Source organism: Diabrotica virgifera, chromosome 5 (genome assembly GCF_917563875.1).
Source record: "Diabrotica virgifera virgifera chromosome 5, PGI_DIABVI_V3a".
In the NCBI taxonomy this organism is placed as follows: domain Eukaryota; kingdom Metazoa; phylum Arthropoda; class Insecta; order Coleoptera; family Chrysomelidae; genus Diabrotica; species Diabrotica virgifera.
In genome coordinates this window covers 69,643,807-69,661,260 of record NC_065447.1, presented here as the reverse complement: position 1 = coordinate 69,661,260, position 17,454 = coordinate 69,643,807, and the positions used below count along the sequence as shown (strand labels likewise).

Below are 17,454 nucleotides of genomic sequence, written 5' to 3'. Positions count from 1 at the left end.
CAATAAAATTTACAATGGAAAAGGAACATAATAACACCCTGCCTTTCCTCGATGTTTTAGTCTTAAAGAAGGATACTGGATATGAGACTCAAGTGTATAGAAAACCAACACATACCAACAGATATCTCAATTACAAATCAAATCACAACATCAACGTTAAAAAGGGAATCATAAAATCCTTATATGATAGAGCCAAAATTACTTGTTCTAACGAAAATTCCTTTTTAGAAGAAAAACAATTCTTAACATCTGTTTTATTAAAAAATGATTATCCTTTATCGTTTATAAATAAGGAATTGTCAAGATTGGATCGAATAGAACAGAACAACATAGAACGGGATCCTACAACATTCACAAGAAATAATACGAGGAAAATATCAATACCATACATAAAAGGACTATCCGAGAAACTTAAAACAATAGGAAATAAATTCAACATTTCAACAACATTCAAAACAACCAACACATTGAGATCTATTCTATCTAAAACTAAACCTAACAATGAACAAGAAAGGACAAAGAATTGTATTTATAAAATACCTTGTGAATGCGAACAGTTTTATATAGGTGAAACATCAAGACCATTAAACGTTAGAATAAGTGAACATCAATCTTATATTAAAAATAGAGAATTTGATAGATCTCAAATATGTCAACACGCATGGGATAATGAACATAGAGTTCAGTGGAGAGATTCAAGTATAGTCCTGAAAGAAACAGATAATAAAAAGAGAAAAATCAAAGAAGCGGCTCTAATTATGCTAAACGAAACCAATTGTGTCGCAAATTCCTCGGTGGAATGCAGTAGGATGTGGATACCCATACTGAAAGAGGAAGTCAATAGAAAGAAAATACCACAATTAGTAAGTCAATAGTCGAGTTAGTACATATTTTATATTTTAGTATTACTTATATACCCATGTATTATTGATATTATTTATAATTTAAACAAAATTATAGTAAAGTCAGAATTTGGTATTAATTTTGAGAGTAAATTAAATGTAAGACCAAATACTTACGATGTCGGGATAGTATCACGAGGTTTTTCCTGGTTTTCCCTCGTGATTTACTATGAGATCTCTAACGCGAGAATTTTAATGTCACCGTTGCATGTGGTTGTCTTTTTAAAGACAGATCACATGCTATGATTTTTTGTGACGGATATTCTTGAGTTGGGGTTGATTTCATGTAATCGAATGAACTATCTTTCAGTAAAGTCGTCCCAGGAACGCAACTCATAAATATTGGCAATATCATTTTAAAGTCTTCTACTTTAAAATGTATCATATGTATCTGAATTGCCGATATAAATGAGTCAAATTAAATAAATTATTAGAAGAATTTTTTTACTAAGCAACAACATTTTTGTTTATATTAATAGTATTTTGTATTTTGACAACGGCACCCGATTTGGGCGTCGAAACGTTAATAAAAATCATTTTTTAATAATATTGTGGCTTATTTCCCATTCTAAATAGTTAAAATTGTAAAAATGCCACAAGAAAATAGCTTCAGAACAACATAAAGTTTCGATGATAATAAAAAATAACAAACAGAACCCAATACATCGCAAAGAAATATTGCCAGTTTACTGGGAAAAATTGTTTAGAACATCGAGTTCAATTATGTTATGTGTGTCAGAACCAAAGTTGAAGTGCCTTGCTAAGATTAAGAAATAGTTATCTTGTAACAACATTTATGTTTTATATTAGTTTAAAGGTTTTTTAAGAGACAAGTTTTATTTCGCTGGAATTTTGTTTGATATTTTTGGTCATATCTCCATATTTTAAAAAAAAATTGAAGAAAAAGATCTTCTGAGTAAAAGGTATATTAGTTTGAAAACCTCAATAAAGGGCTACATTAAAATACAGATAGTTTTCGCTCTAAAGAGAACATCATCAATGTTCTAAGCCTAAAATAAGTATAACCATAATTAGTAAAGACAAGAGTAAAATTTTTTTTTTAAAGAATGACTTACAAGCTCTACATACTAAGCTACCAAAAATACAAAGGTTAAAACCCTTAAAATGCCGACCAAAAGTCTTATATTGGAATAATATTTATTAAACCCTGGCGATGGGTGAAATTTAAAAGGTGTACCTCAAGGCACCATATTATGACTATTTATACCACAAGCATGGGTGGGTGGTTGAGTTGATTTCTCTGTCTTCACAAAGAGAACGGTGAAAGCCCACTGATTACAGGTGACAGGTGTGAAAGCGTTTCTGACTAATGACAGTAGAGACAGACAGTGTAACATGTAACATGAAGTTGTGTGAACTGATATGTAGTTTGGTACACTAGCCAAAAATTTATAAAATTTATTTGTGGTAAAATTCAATAATAACAACCAACATCGTGTGCTAGGTTTACAAGTATTCCACATTAAGCTAACAAGAACAATATACGGAGTGAAACTAAAGTTATTTAAAAACGAATTTTCAACAGGGTTCATATGAGTGTATTACTAAAGATAGGCAACCAACCATACATGCGATAAATTTAAAATATTATTTTGTTTTAATAGTCGAAAAAGAATATTTTGCCCATATGCTCAAATGCATTTAGCGGAAAGAAAATAAGTAGATTTTTTAAACTATTAAACATGATGAGGGCAATGTCTAGGTTGAAGTAATTATTCTTATAAGTATGTAGTCACCTGACATCCAGCACAAAGATGATTGATGTACCTGACAGAATGAAATGAAAAGTCAAAAAAGGTATGACTAGTGGTAGAACTATGAGGCAGGGGCTCCGTATGACTGATATTTTAATATTAGTATGGAGGATGAATTAATGTAACTGAAATTCGTACTATAGTAAAGTATATGGGGTATGTAAGGGTTACTCGACACTGATTAGGAATAATAGTTGTTATAAAAGGTTTAGAATAGTTATTCTGTCCTTATAATATGTGTATATCTAGGACAATGAAAAGTTAGGTATGATTTTCTAAGTTATTAACTTTATGGAGAAAACAAAGAAAGAGGGTGTTGAGTAAAAGTTGTTGTTTCAAAAAAAAATTTCTAAAATACTAAAAAGTTAAAGATTAGTTTGATGAAAAGTAATTAAATACAATTAAGTTGTGGAATAAGTAAATCAGACAGCAGAGTGATTGAGATTGATGATTGAAATGAGAGACTGAGGGCCACAGGAGACCGACCACCACAATCTACCAAAAAGATGAGGATGATAGGCAGGAAGATAAGATAGATAAGTGCAAATGTGTGATTGAATCAGCAGAGGGTATTGTTGATGTTAATGAAATGAATGTTGTTTAGTGTTGGTTGGAAACTAGATGAAGACCCGTATAAATAGATGAAATTAGAGAATAGTAAGAGGATATAATATATGCATATACACAAAGGAGTTCGTTAATGGGGTCCGAAAAAAATCTATCCTTAGAAAAACTCCAAATTGTCAGATTAAGATAAAGTAAGTTAAATACATGGAAAACAATTCATATTATATGTAATAAATCTGACGATTTGAGCGGGGCGTAAGCAAATGGGCGAGTCAAAAATTTCACAAAATAAAAGCGAATATTACGCGAAATGAACATCGTGTCGAAAAACTAATTAATACGTGTTCAATATTTTTTAAAAATCTATCGAATGATACCAAACACGACCCCCACGTAGAGAGGTGGGGGACAAATTTAAAATTTTAAATACGAACCCCGCGATATTTCGCGAAATGAACATCAGATCGAAAAACTGCAAAACACACTTATTCAATATTTTTGAAAATTCTATCGAATGGTACAAAACACGACTCCTCACGGAGGTAGAGTGGGGGTTACTTTAAAATCTTAAATAGGAGCCCCAAATTTTTATTATATATTTGGATTCTTTACGTAAAAATAAGCAACTTTTATTCGAGACTGTTTTCGAACTATGGATAGATGGCGCTATAATCGGAAAAAACGATTTTTTGGAAATGGAAAATTAAATTAAAAAATGGTAAAGTCCCCACTAAAATGGAAAACTGTACTTAACTTTTTTTGGTTTTAGGACCTAATAATCACAACCCATACGCTCGAGTAACTGCAAATTTAGCATACTTTCCTCCCCTACTATTAATAGTTACACAACATGTTACACAAATGTCGCTAATAGCTTTCGGATCGCTGCGAATTTGTCATATAAAAAAAATAAATAAATAAAATATCAAATTAAAACACCCTTTAAAAGTCTAATGTGGTTTAAATTATTTTTTTTTCATTTTATTCTATTGCCCATTAGTTATTCGATTGCCATATATATATATATATATATATATATATATATATATATATATATATATATATATATATATATATATATATATATATATATACGATTAGATGTTTAATTTAAAGTCAAAACTTAAATATAAACGTGACCGTACTCACCTTTACTTCTTTGATCTTTGTGTACCATGACAAGCGCCAGTTTAGGAGCATCCTCCTGTATTTCCGCCTCTCTGGAAGCCTCGTAAAGGGTAAACAAGGTCGCCAAACAGCGCAGCCTTAGTTTGCCTTTGTCGAATAGATCGGGACGTGTTTTCACGGAAAATGTTGACTGAGTGGTTTCTAGGCCCGGCAAAGCGTCGAAACGGAAGATTGACTTCTCGATTTGGACGTCGACGCCATTGTCGGATGCGTCGTAGATATCTTCGAACTCAACATCGTTGCGAAATCGTCTAGAGTGCATCTGCAAACGAAAAGCCATTATCAGGATTTAATTTCGCTCCAGATTCGTGCAGATGGAGATAGTAATGGTATTTACATGATCACAGTTTAGCAAATAATCTGTAATTATTCTTTCGTTTGCTAATTCTGATGTACTTAATCCATATAGAAATATGATGGTATATACGTATCAAGTCATAAAAATAATAATTATAAAGACAAATACGCCAGTCAATGGGAGCAAGAATAGAGTATTACCTCCGAATTCTATCCTACTGCATGGATTTTAATGAAATTTTGGGAATAGCCTTTACTTATCTCCCAATTCAAAGTCTACCCTATGCCGATGTGTGCTTTTATCTTGGGGGTGGTTCCCACCCCTCCTCAGGGGTGGAAAATTTTTTGGTAAGATAAACACGGAATTCGCTAGAGAACCTAATTCTAAGCAAAAACTGGTCTATAATTTTTTTTTGAAAACTCAATACTTTTGGAGATATTCGTGGTTGGAAATTGGCCATTTTCATTGAAACATATCACCTTTACGAACGGTTTTTTTTTTTCCAATACTTTAAAAAATATGCATCTAACTAAAAAAACTGTATAAAACATTTTTGTAGGTTATAAAAAAACAAAAACACACTTGCCTTCATAAATCTTCTAGTTATAATACAAAAAGGGATACGGTAGGTGGAAAAAGTTTGTTTTTTCCCCATGCTCAAATTGGTGTATTCAACTTGAAATAACAGAGAAATAGTTGATTTTATGTGTATAATGCTACCAATACCTTTTGTAGTGCTTGAAAATACCTTTAAAATGAGCAATATTAAAGGTAAATTACATTCAAACTATGTGAGATATCTTGCAAACAAAATTAATAACTAATGTATTTTAAGAAAAAATAAGAAGTAATTTTAGCCCCCATACACCAGAATGTAAATGCATCACTTTCCGTCTACAATACCTTTTATTATAGTGCTATTTCTATGTTCAAAAAGTTGGACGAGTTAAAAATGAATGTTTTTAAAAAAAATAACATCAAATAATTATAGAGTGCATTTTTAAATTTTCTTAAAAATCTTCTTTTTCTCCATATAACTTGAAAATGATAACAGATACAGTAATAAAAAATAAAAACGAAATTTTTATTTAAAAAAAATCTACATTTTTGTGTCATATCTTTTTTCGTATCTCTAATCATTTTCGAGTTACATGAAGAAAAAGGAGATTTTTAAGAAAATTTAAAAATGCGCTCTAAAATTTGATTTTACGTTTGTCAAAAATCTTTCATTTTAAACTAGTCCAGCTTTTTCAACATAGAAATAACACTATAATAAAAAGTATTATAGAAGGAAAACGATCTATTTAAATTCTGATGGATGAGGGGTTAAATATACTTCTCATTTCATCTTAAAATACATTAGTCATCAATTTTTTGCAGCATATCTCGCTTATTTTGAATGTAATTGACATTTAATACTGCTCATTTTAAAGGCCTATTCAAGTACTACAAAAGTAATTAGTAGGTACCATTAAACAACCAAAATCAACCGTTTCTCTGTTATTTCAAGTTGAATACACCGTTTTGAGCATGCACCAAAAAACAAATTATTCTCACCTACCATATCCCCTTTTGTATTATAACTAGAAAATTTACGAACGAATAAATTTCTTTGATTTTTTATAAGCTACAAAAATATTTTATACAGTTTTTTTGTTAGATGTATAGTTTTTAAATTATTCGCAAAAATCGGTCCGAAGAGACCGAAGAGTCCGAAGTAGACTTTGTTTCGTCAGCTATTCCCTACTTACTGTGAAAATATCAAGTAAATCGATGTAGTAGGATGGAATTCGGAGCCAAATACCCTCATTGACTGCCCTAAAAATATTTTTATGAACATTCGCATGAATAAAACGAAACTAAAATCTCGGTGCTCATTTTTATAGATCGACTTGATACAACGGTCTATTCTAATTTAAGTCCCACAAATTGTATAATAGTAATATATAGTATAGATTGAATGTGTATGTGGTCCCAGTTCATAGTATAGATTGGGTGTGTTTGTGGTCATAGGCCACATAAATATCGTAAGCACACTAACAGAAACATGTTCCGAGTATAACATTCCAATTCATATGGAATTTGTGGATTTTCAAAAAACATTCGACTCCATCGAAATATGTGTTATGCTATAATCTCCAGAAAGTGTTATGGATTCAAGATAGACGAAATAGAAATGGTCAACTCACATGAAGATCCAACCCCTTTAATCAATATGACCAACAAAAGAATAACATGGAAAACCTTGCGAAGTAGCGACTCATAATGTTAAAAATCAATATCAAGCTGGAGAGTTGCATAATGCAGTTAAGAAAATAGAAAGACTAAATAATATAGATATTTTACAAATCAGCGATGTCAAATAGGCCGAGTCAGCAAAGACGAAAATTAATTATAAAAAATTAATTATAAAACAATATGTTATTTATAGTGTCAAGACGTTTCAAACATAGGGTGCCGGAAAAATACTAAACAAAAATTGATGATTGATGAAACACTAGTAAATTTCACCTCATACTATGTTAAAGAACAAATTCTGCAAAAAAATAAAACGGATGTAAAATGGTTACTAATAAAGAGAGAAATATAATATATAAAATGAAAAAGAAATTATAACACGAAGCACATACCAAAAAAAAGCAATGGGTAATCAGATGTACAAAAATGATACAAAATAAACAAATAAGATACAAAATTAATCAAGCGAAATAAAAATGGTTAAAAGAACAATTCGCAGAAAAGAAAAAATATCAGAAAAGACGTGATAGTTTAAATAGATACAAAAAAATATAGCAAAGCAGTAGATTTAAACCAAATCCCAGTAGACAGCATAAAAGGCATAAATGATGAAATCTGTAACATTAGAGTAGACGTGTTTACACAGTATGTATACAGAACAGTACATATACCGAAACAGTATATTAAGATATGCGGAACATTGTGATTATGGCAAGCTCTGCTGAGCAACTCCAACTATGTACTGCTATACAGAACAAGCAATTTCTGTGAACAATATGCACTTAAAATGAATATAAAACACTAAGTATATGACAATAATAAAGAAATCCATTATACACACAAATATACATATATTTGGGGAATGTACCGATAGAAAGTGTTGATAAATACAAATACCTGGGAACCTGGATTTCAAAAAATAATAATCAAACAACATAATGAAATTATAATAAAAAACAACATAAAGAAAATAATGATCAAACAACAAATAAGAACCAGGATAGAAATAGCAAAGGACTCGTTTATCATAGAACTCAAAATATTTTTAATAGAATTCTTCAAAGCAGCGGCAGATAGAGTAAAGATAGGTATGATGATATAAAACATCCGTTGACTGAGGATATTAAATCCATTCTCCAAAAATGTATGGAATCATATTTTACACATGTTTATGGTCCATTTGAAAACTGTCAATAGCTCAGTTTTTGTGGCGCCTTTTTTCATTTTATGTTGTATTCGAAGTTTATTGGAATTGTCATATTTTATAAATTCGTATACAAAAAATATGAGACGACAAGATCTCTATAATTATAAGTTTTCTGCTTTAGCAGTCCTATTTAAAGACCGTTGTAATATTCTGCCATAAAAACTGCTCTGTCATGCATTTCCAAACGAAGAATGACTCATTAGTTAGTTCCGTGACTTCTTTGTTTTAAAGGTAATAATTTCGAAACAGCTGTAGTTTTTATACAATATACTTCTGAAACTATTTTCTGATGACATTTTATTATCTACTATTTTTACTGACAAATCTTCACTCTCTGTCCATCCCTCCTTGTGCAGTATTGGGCGCTTATGCGTTTCTTTGCCAAAAGTGAAAGATTGCTGTTTGGCCGGAACAGGGCATCTTCTTTTGTTTTTACTCTCTGGATAAACTGTGAACTAGCTCCCTCCATTCTCTTCTATTCTTTGCTCTATTTTTGACTTTGCCCCATCTTAGTCCAATTTTTTCGTGTTTTCTCGTTGTCGAACTTTTTCAGCTGTTGTCTGGTCTGCCTCTCTTTCTTTTCCCCTCTGGTTGGTATTCAAGTGCTTGTCTTGCTATGTTGCTTTGGCCTTTTCTCAAAGTGTGGCCGATCCATTTCCATTTTTTTTCCTTGACTGTAGTAGATAAATATGTTAGTTTGCTTTGTTCTTTCTCATAGTTCTGTATTAGTTATTCTGTTGGTCCAGTATATTTTCAGGATTTTTCTTAGGGATTTGTTTACAAATATTTGCAGTTTTTAGTTATATTTTCGTCATGTTTCCACGTTTCTGCTCCATAGGGTAGTATACTCTTAATGCACCTATTAAAGATTTAAATTTTTGTTGTTTCCGATATTTCGTTTGTTTGCCAAATTCTATTTAAAGCGTTAAATGCGTGTTGAGCCTTTATTATTATCGTCTGTATATCCTTTTTACACCCCCCGCTCCTATCCATTACTGGAAACTGACAAATAATCGCAATTTAAAACTTTAAAAAGGGTAAACCCTGTAGTTGGCTGTATACCTTCGATATAATAACTTAGTAGGAAGTAAATACTTCGGTTGTATCTTAAGTTAGGTATATTATGAATTAAAAGAATTTTTTAATAAATTCGTATACGTAAATATAATCGAAGTGTTTACTTCATACTACGTTGAATCACAATTTAATTTAAAATAAGTTTTTTTGGCGTTTCGATTTTCAGCTTGAAAATTGTTTTTAAAAATTTCTGAGATGGAAGTGAAAACCTGAAAATAAACCTATTTTCAAATAAAATTGTAATGATTTTCGATTCAAAATAGTTTCAGTTTTTTAAAGAAATAATCAACTTACCTTTTTATCGTTAAGGAGCCAGGTTATGTTCATCGCTGGATAAGAACCAGGAGTTGTGCAATTAGCTCTTAAAGTGGCTCCTGGAGCTATTTTCTGAACCTCTGCTTTTAACGCAGGTGCATCTTCAGGAACATCTGGAACAAAATAATAACATAAACTATTGTTACAGTAGGATCGTATAAGTTTGGGTATCATTCATTTTTATTTTATGAAGTTTGTGGGGTAAGTTTAAAAGTTTATTATTTTGAATAAGCCTTCCTTTAAAAAATTGTACTTTTACTAATATTCTAGGAAATTTTTCCTCATTTTTCCTCTTTAAATTTTCGTTGTTTCATAGACCAGTCAGTTGAAACTTTTTCTGGCTGATTTAAAAATTTTACTGGGTTTACAGTATGAACAGATGGATATTTTATTCTTATTTGTGAACTATGACGAAATGTTACGTATAAAAATAAATGTACTAATGCTCACTGGTACGAAAAGGATATAATAGGAAACTTGCACGCAAAATCAGTAAACTAGGTTATGAATTGACTGAATACTCGGTGAATATAATTAACCTTTAAGTACTAACATCTCTCAGACGGCATCGCTTGTCGAAATTGGGATATTTCCCTTCCTAGAAAATTTTGAAGGTCACCCGTTTATGATTTTTCAAGTTGGGTTGTTCTTTAGTAGTATTGAATTCGGAAATTTGCGGCAGGTTGTTATTCGAAAGATATTTAGGCTCAAAGTGTGATTTCCGTCTAATAGACGGGGTGTTAGCGTTTGTGCCCAGTCCTTCATTACACATAATTTGCCCCAATTCGTCAAAAAACATCAAATAAGGTAATAAAGACCCTGAGGAAACTCTTTTGAAATGGTTTGATGAGACAGAAGACGACATAAGCGAAGTGGAATCAATTTGTGATGAAAATGTTGCCACTGACTATCATTGCTAAACTGTACTAACTATAGTACCTGTCAGCTTTTTTGTTTTAACATTTTTTAAAAACCTTTTCATTTTCATTTTTCTTACTCTTTGTTTAACTCAATTATAAATTATTATTAAGATTCTTTAATTTGTTTAATTTTTATCACACTTTCCTTTAGGAGTAAAAGGTACACAAACAGTCCTTCCATTCTTGTTAGATTTTTTTTTATTTTAATAAATACAGAAAAACTAGATTAATTACTGTGTTTTCTAGATAATCAATACTTTCACTAAGTCACTGAGATATTTTTTTGCATTAAAATATTTAACAAAAACAAAAATTACCACTAAAATGTTAAAGCTTCTGTCAGGCGGTTAGATAGTGTTTACGTCATTGATTTAAGACGTTAGTACTTAAAGAAACTTTTATGTGGAAACAACATTACTTTGAATCTTAAAATTAGATTAGTGAGATGTTATGTGTTCTCTACTCTTTTGTACGGTGTCGAAGGTTGGACTTTAACAGATACTCTTCTCAAGAAATTGGAAGCCTTTGAAATTTGGGTATACCGAAGAATCCTACGAATAAGTTGGGTGGATAGAGTTCGTAACGAAGTTGTTTTGCACCGGATGGGAAAAGTCACAGAAGTCGTCAGAACAGTTAAAAATCGAAAACTTGAATATTTTGGCCATGTTATGCGACACCCAGAGAGATATAATATACTCCATTTAATAATACAAGGCAAGGTAGACGGAAGAAGAGGGCCAGGTCGAAGAAGAACGTCATGGCTTAAAAACCTGAGAGAATGGTATAACAGATCCTCTGCATCCCTTTTCCGAGCTGCCGTTAACAAAATTGCTATAGCCAATTTGATAGCCAACGTTCGATAATCGAGCACGGCACATGAAGAAGAGAGAAGTACTTAAAGGTTAAGCAATTATTGGACTACGTAAGTCCTATGTTTTCTCCAATGTGACCAGAAGTGGAACCGTAAGTCGACATTTGAACTCTTGGTGTACTTTTATAGTATGAGACTGGAGTATATTTATTACTACAATACTAATATTTGATTTAACCGGAAGTGATATAAAAACCGGAAGTACATATTTATTCTTGTTTGGCTAAGGCGCGTCGAGTAATATATCGTTTGTACTATTTCAGCGACTTTAAAACAGTACTTGCCGGTTGCAAAAGTAAAACTGGAAGTCCGAGTAATTTCTCACCTTTAACCCTCGTAAAGCGGTGCTTAAATTCTTACGTAAACGACGGTGCGAGGTGCATTTGCACCCCATCCGTATATCCATTGTTTTTCATATGTGAACGTCTGGGAAATTGATTTGAAAGATAAATAGGACTTGCTTATTATACTATGAAACATAATTTTACAAACAAAGTACTCATTTCTTCTTAAAAAAATTATTATTGTTGCAAGACAAACACATGAAATTTTTCACAGAGTGAGTAACACAAAGTTTTTACACACAATACAGTTATGTCGGGACTGTCTGTCTTTTTTCTGTGACATAAGTAACACCGACCTTGTCCCGTAGCTCTGTTAGCTCCAGGTGGAACATCAGAAACATCCAATTCAGGATATGAAATTTTCATCATTTGCACCCTACAGTCATTTTTCCAAAAAGAGGACTTAAACTCAAAGAGTTTTAAATGCTGTAATGGGTGGAGTGCGTTTAGAATTTAATTTAATGCGAATAAAAAATGGACAAAAATCAAAAAAATTTATTATTGAAAAAGAGAGGTGAGAAAAACGAGGTCTGGGGTGCACGTGCACACCGCACCGCCTTACGAAGGTTAACCATCGAGCAGGTATGATACGCACGTGTATTCTGTACACGTCCAATAGAAAAGTCGTCTAAAAACAGAACAGTCGCCAACCTGGCGATATGGTCGCGTCTATTCATCCAGTAGAGATATTTGTCTTTAGAATAGTTGAGTAATAGTTTTTTCCACCTACCTCTACCGAAAGTATAATTTTTCGGATCAGATTTTAGGGAGCAAAGTTGTACTTTTCCTCCCTAGGGAGGAAAATATTTTTGCTCCCTAGGGAGGAAAAGTAAAAGTGACGTCATGGTATTTCATTCATAAAATATTACTTATTGACGATGTGTACAATATCTATTTTCTATTACGTAAGTATCTATACATTGTAACGTTGATTTAAAAACTCTGTATTTTGCAGAATGGTAAAAAACAGTAAATTATTGATGGATTCGACCGTTACTTGATGGAAGTTCATTTTATCTCACAATAAAACACTGAAAAACGTTTGTTTTTCTATACTTCCACAAAATTTATTACAACTATGTTATTACTACAGCTGTTTCGGCAAAGTGAGAAACTTCAAGTGATCACTTGAGAAAGGCACTTTGCCGAAACAGCTGTAGTAGTAACATAGTTGTAATAAATTTTGTGGAAGTATAGAAAAACAAACGTTTTTCAGTGTTTTATTGTGAAACAGTAAATTGTTGTTCTGATTTAACAATCTTTACATTAATAATTTGACTTATATTTGACAGTTGAAAGTTATATTGTACCTACTCGTTAGTTTTAGTTCTAATAAATTTTGTTGGTTAGTTACATAAATAAATTAAGTAAAAATGAAAAAATTACTTGTTATTTGAGGAAGGTGGAAAAACCATATGTATAACATGGGAGTAAAGTGCCTTTTCCTCCCTTGAATGATTACTGCCCTCCGCTACGCGTCGGGCAGTAAACTTCATTCTTGGGAGGAAAGTAGCACTTTCCTCCCTTGTTATACAAGTAGCTATTATTGCAGCGAGTTTTTACGAGAATTCTTAGAAATACGAGAGCCTGACAGTTTTTTGTGTACATAGTACACAACAGGCCTTCTAGTGTGACTATGTTATCCAATAATTTTTATAATAAGTTGTAATTCGAAAATAACGTCAAATTAACAACTGTAATTTTACTTCATTTAAGGCTGAAAAGAATATTTTAACATCATTGAGAAGGAATATAGGGACTGCGCTAAGAAAAATATCATGTAAGAATTTAGTTGCATTGTTATATTACTTGTATGTGAAATTATTTTTATTTTTGTAGGGCTACAAAGAAGTTTCTAACTGAGGATGCCTTATATATTATTATTAATGAAGATAAACAGAAAATGCTGAAATATAATATTCCGATAAATCTCAGACAACTAAAAAAATAATATACCATGATGACCACAACACTGAATCTGAACAAGAGCAGAATGACCACAACAGAGACAGTAATTTTGAGGATAATACTTTTATCCGCTCTTCATTACACTGCCACCGTAGACTTCAAAATTAAAAACCAGAAATTATTCTCAATTATAATGTCACAAAATTCGGTATGGATAGTATTGAGCAAATATATCTATCTATAAGCGAGGTTCCTACAGCCTCCGCCGCTTCTCGCATTTCGACCGCCATCTATTTCTGTCCATCCATTCGTCTCCTTTGATGGCTCTATCTCTCAGGATATGCCGTACATTTTCTTCGCAGGCAACTGAAGGTCTTCCCCTTTTTCTTCTTTGTTATGGTATGTAAGTTAAATGGCCATCTATCTTCATTCATTCGTTTCACGTGACTATACCACACTAGTTGTCTTGCTTCAATTCTATCTACTTTGGAATATACAGTATTTGTCCTCCTTCTAATATCTACATTCCTGATGTGATCTTTTTTGGATATACCACACGCTCTTCTTAGATAATCCATTTCTACTACTTCTATTCTTTTTCTATCTGTTTTCGTGATCTGACAAACTTCTGCCCCATAAGTCATAATAGGCTCTACCAAGGTACGATAGATTGTCAATTTCGTTTTTTGTCTTATATCTTTATTAAACAAGGGAATTAAACAAGGAGATGGACTAAGCCCCCTCTTGTTTATAATAGTCATGGATACTTTAATCAAAAATACCAAAGATCAAACAAGAAACCTTCAATACATAGTAGGATATAAAAACTTAAATGCAATAAAGATCAACTCCCTTCTATACGCTGATGATATAGTTCTAATCACAGACACAGTAGAGAAAATGCAGAAACTAATAGATATTTGGCAAAAAGAGATACATAAATTAAAAATGGAAATGAACCTCAACAAAACAAAACTTATGATAATAAATGAAGATGAGAAAAGAGAAAGGAATACTAATATAATAGTAAGGGAAAAAGTAATAGAACATGTATCTACTTTTGAATATCTGGGAAATATAATAACAGATGATGGGAAAACGGACTTGGCAATAAGTAATAAACTGAAGAAGGCAACTAGCGTGTATTACTCTTTAAATAATACAATTTTTGGAAAGTCAGAAATAAGCAACAAAACTAAACTCAGAGTATATAACAGCATAGTAAATCCGATAGTGACATATGGGGCGGAAACATGGATTGTCCAAAAGAAACATGAATCAATGATAAACGCGACGGAGATGAAATACATGAGAAAAATAGCCGGAGTTACGAAGTTTGACAGATTCAGAAATGAAGATATAAGAAGAGAGTTGGAACAAGAACCGATAATTAGGAAGATCGAAAACAAACAATTAAGCTGGTTTGGAAACATACAACGAATGGAGCAAAATAGACTTACAAAGAAGGTACATGAAGCCAAAATGGGAAACAAAAGAAAAAAGGGAAGGCCGAGGAAGACATGGATGGACCAGATCCAAGATATAGGTGAAAGGAGACACATCAGTATGAGGGATATGAAGAACCTGGCCACCAATAGAAGCAATTGGAAGAAGTGGATAAAAGGCGGAACCCGACATCCGACGCCCTGAAGGGCACTAAGGATTATGAGAAAGAAGAAGAAGAAGAAGTCTTATATCTTCAGACCATAATAGAGAGCTTAGAATGTTGCCGCTTTTTTGCCCTGATGCGTTCTGTTTTCGATGTCTCTTTTGGTAGTGCCTTCTTTAGATATTATAGATCCAAGATATTTATATTCCTTACATGTTTTTGTGGTTCTAATTTCTAACTCTGGATCTTCTTCATCATCCTCTATTTAAGATATTTACTCTGTCTTTGACATATCCATATTGAGGCCACATTTTTCATATTTTTTGTTGTCTAAGCCACCACCATTCGCTACGACTACCTGATCATCTGTGAAAAACAAAGTTGTTAGACATTTACCACCCTCTATATCTATTCCCATTCCGGATACTTGTTTCCTCCACTGCTCTAGCGATGATTGAATATATATTTTAAATAAAGTCGGAGACAGACAACATCCTTGTTTAAGACCCTTTGTTATTGGAAATGTTTCAGATATAAAGTTTCCTTCTTTAACGACACTTCTTGCATGGTTGCATATATTTGCGATATCATCAACGTACTGTCTACTAAGACCTAGGTTGGTCAATGATTGAAACAGTTTTTTCAAAGATAGCGTATCTTATGCCTTCTCTAAATCTACAAATAATAGGTGGGTAGATAGATTCCTTTCCTTCAGTTTTTCTATTACCTGCTGCGGAACGAATATATTATCAGTGCACAATCTTCATGCACGAAACGAAAGCCTCTTTTTCTTCCATGTCTTCGTATTGTGATTCTATTATTTCTTTTATTATTCTGCCGTACAATCTCCCTACTAAACTGGTAATAGTTAATCCTCTATAATTAGAGCATATGCGTTTATCCCCTTTCTTTTATATTCATCATCATCATCAATGACGTTACAACTCTTTGTGAGTCTTTGCCGTGTTTACTATTGCCTTCCATGTTTGTCGGTCCTGTGCCACTAATTCCCATTTTCTCTAGATCTTCTTTGACTTCATCTTTCCACCTTTTTCTAGGCCGACAAATAGGCCCTACAGGCCTTCTTCCATCTGGCCTTTCCCAGAACACATTGTTTATAAGTCGATTGTCTTTACTGCGTATCACATGCCCTGCCCATCTGAGTCTATTGGCCTTTATATTGAGCTGATGTATCCAACATTCCAATCATCAAGGATATTTTGCCCTCTTAAGCATTTATTAAATAGATGAACCAACATCTCATGTAATATTTTTGGTCAGTATTTTATCAATTCAATTAGGATGTCTTCAGGCCCTACTGATTTACCGTTTTTCGGTTGTTGTCTCAAATATTTGTGTATGTTCGGAGGATTCTTCCATTTCGATCTCTTGGAATTTACATCTATCTTCTGTCCTGTCAGTAATACCTCATACCTGTGCATCATATTTTATCTTATTGAGCAAATATGTGCATCATATTTTGGAAAAAGAATAACAAGAAGATGGCCATTGATTATATTTTTTCTCGATATGGCGGGTATAAACGCGCAGGTGTTGTTTTGTGCCAATACACAATTAATCCCAAATTATGTCGTCGAATTTTTCTAAAGGATTTAAGTTTAACGAAAGTACGTTTTTCAGAAACAGCGACAATGCGACATATTCCTCAGATATGCAAAGTTAGTTCTGTACTGAAATATAAATCATGTGAAGAACCTACTAGAACAGAGAACTGCACAGCTCTAGAAAACGTGAACGTTGTGCAATATGTCCAATGCCCAGTCTCAAAGAATTCCAGCACAACAGTTACGTAGATGTGGGCTGTGTAGAATATTTGTATGTAAAATGGATTTTGGCTTTTTCGTTTTCTGTTCCTTCCACTGGTCCCTAAATTTAAATATTTATTATTGAACCCTTTTTAGTCTATTTATTATTTCTTGGAAATGATAATTTTGTGGATATAATAAATATACTTTTTTTAAAGGTGACTGGCCTATGGGCTCTGAACGAGTTTAGTTGGTAAAAAGTTTTGCACCGACTTTTACTCAATTTTATGTGGTTAATCCAAAACATTAATTAATGTAATTTGGAAGATAAAGAATAATAAACAGTGGTGAACAGATTGGTGATATTTTCTCATTACTGCGGCGGCGGGTTCCAGCCAACAAGCAGGTATTCCAGCGTTTATTATTCATTTGTCTAGTTTTTTGCTGTCTACTTATTAATAACAAAGTA

The 17,454-nt window shown here is 32.4% G+C and overlaps 1 protein-coding gene across 1 annotated transcript in view; it reads right to left on the bottom strand.

Moving 5' to 3' along the window:
• LOC114329245 (uncharacterized) overlaps nucleotides 1-17,454 on the bottom strand; it is a 499,354-nt gene that overhangs the window by 21,652 nt on the left and 460,248 nt on the right. The window contains exons 4-5 of the mRNA XM_050650123.1: nucleotides 9,547-9,680; nucleotides 4,394-4,694 (exon numbers count right to left, since the gene is read on the bottom strand). Of these exons, the coding sequence (XP_050506080.1) occupies nucleotides 4,394-4,694; nucleotides 9,547-9,680 (435 nt within the window). The remainder of the gene's footprint in view (nucleotides 1-4,393; nucleotides 4,695-9,546; nucleotides 9,681-17,454) is intronic.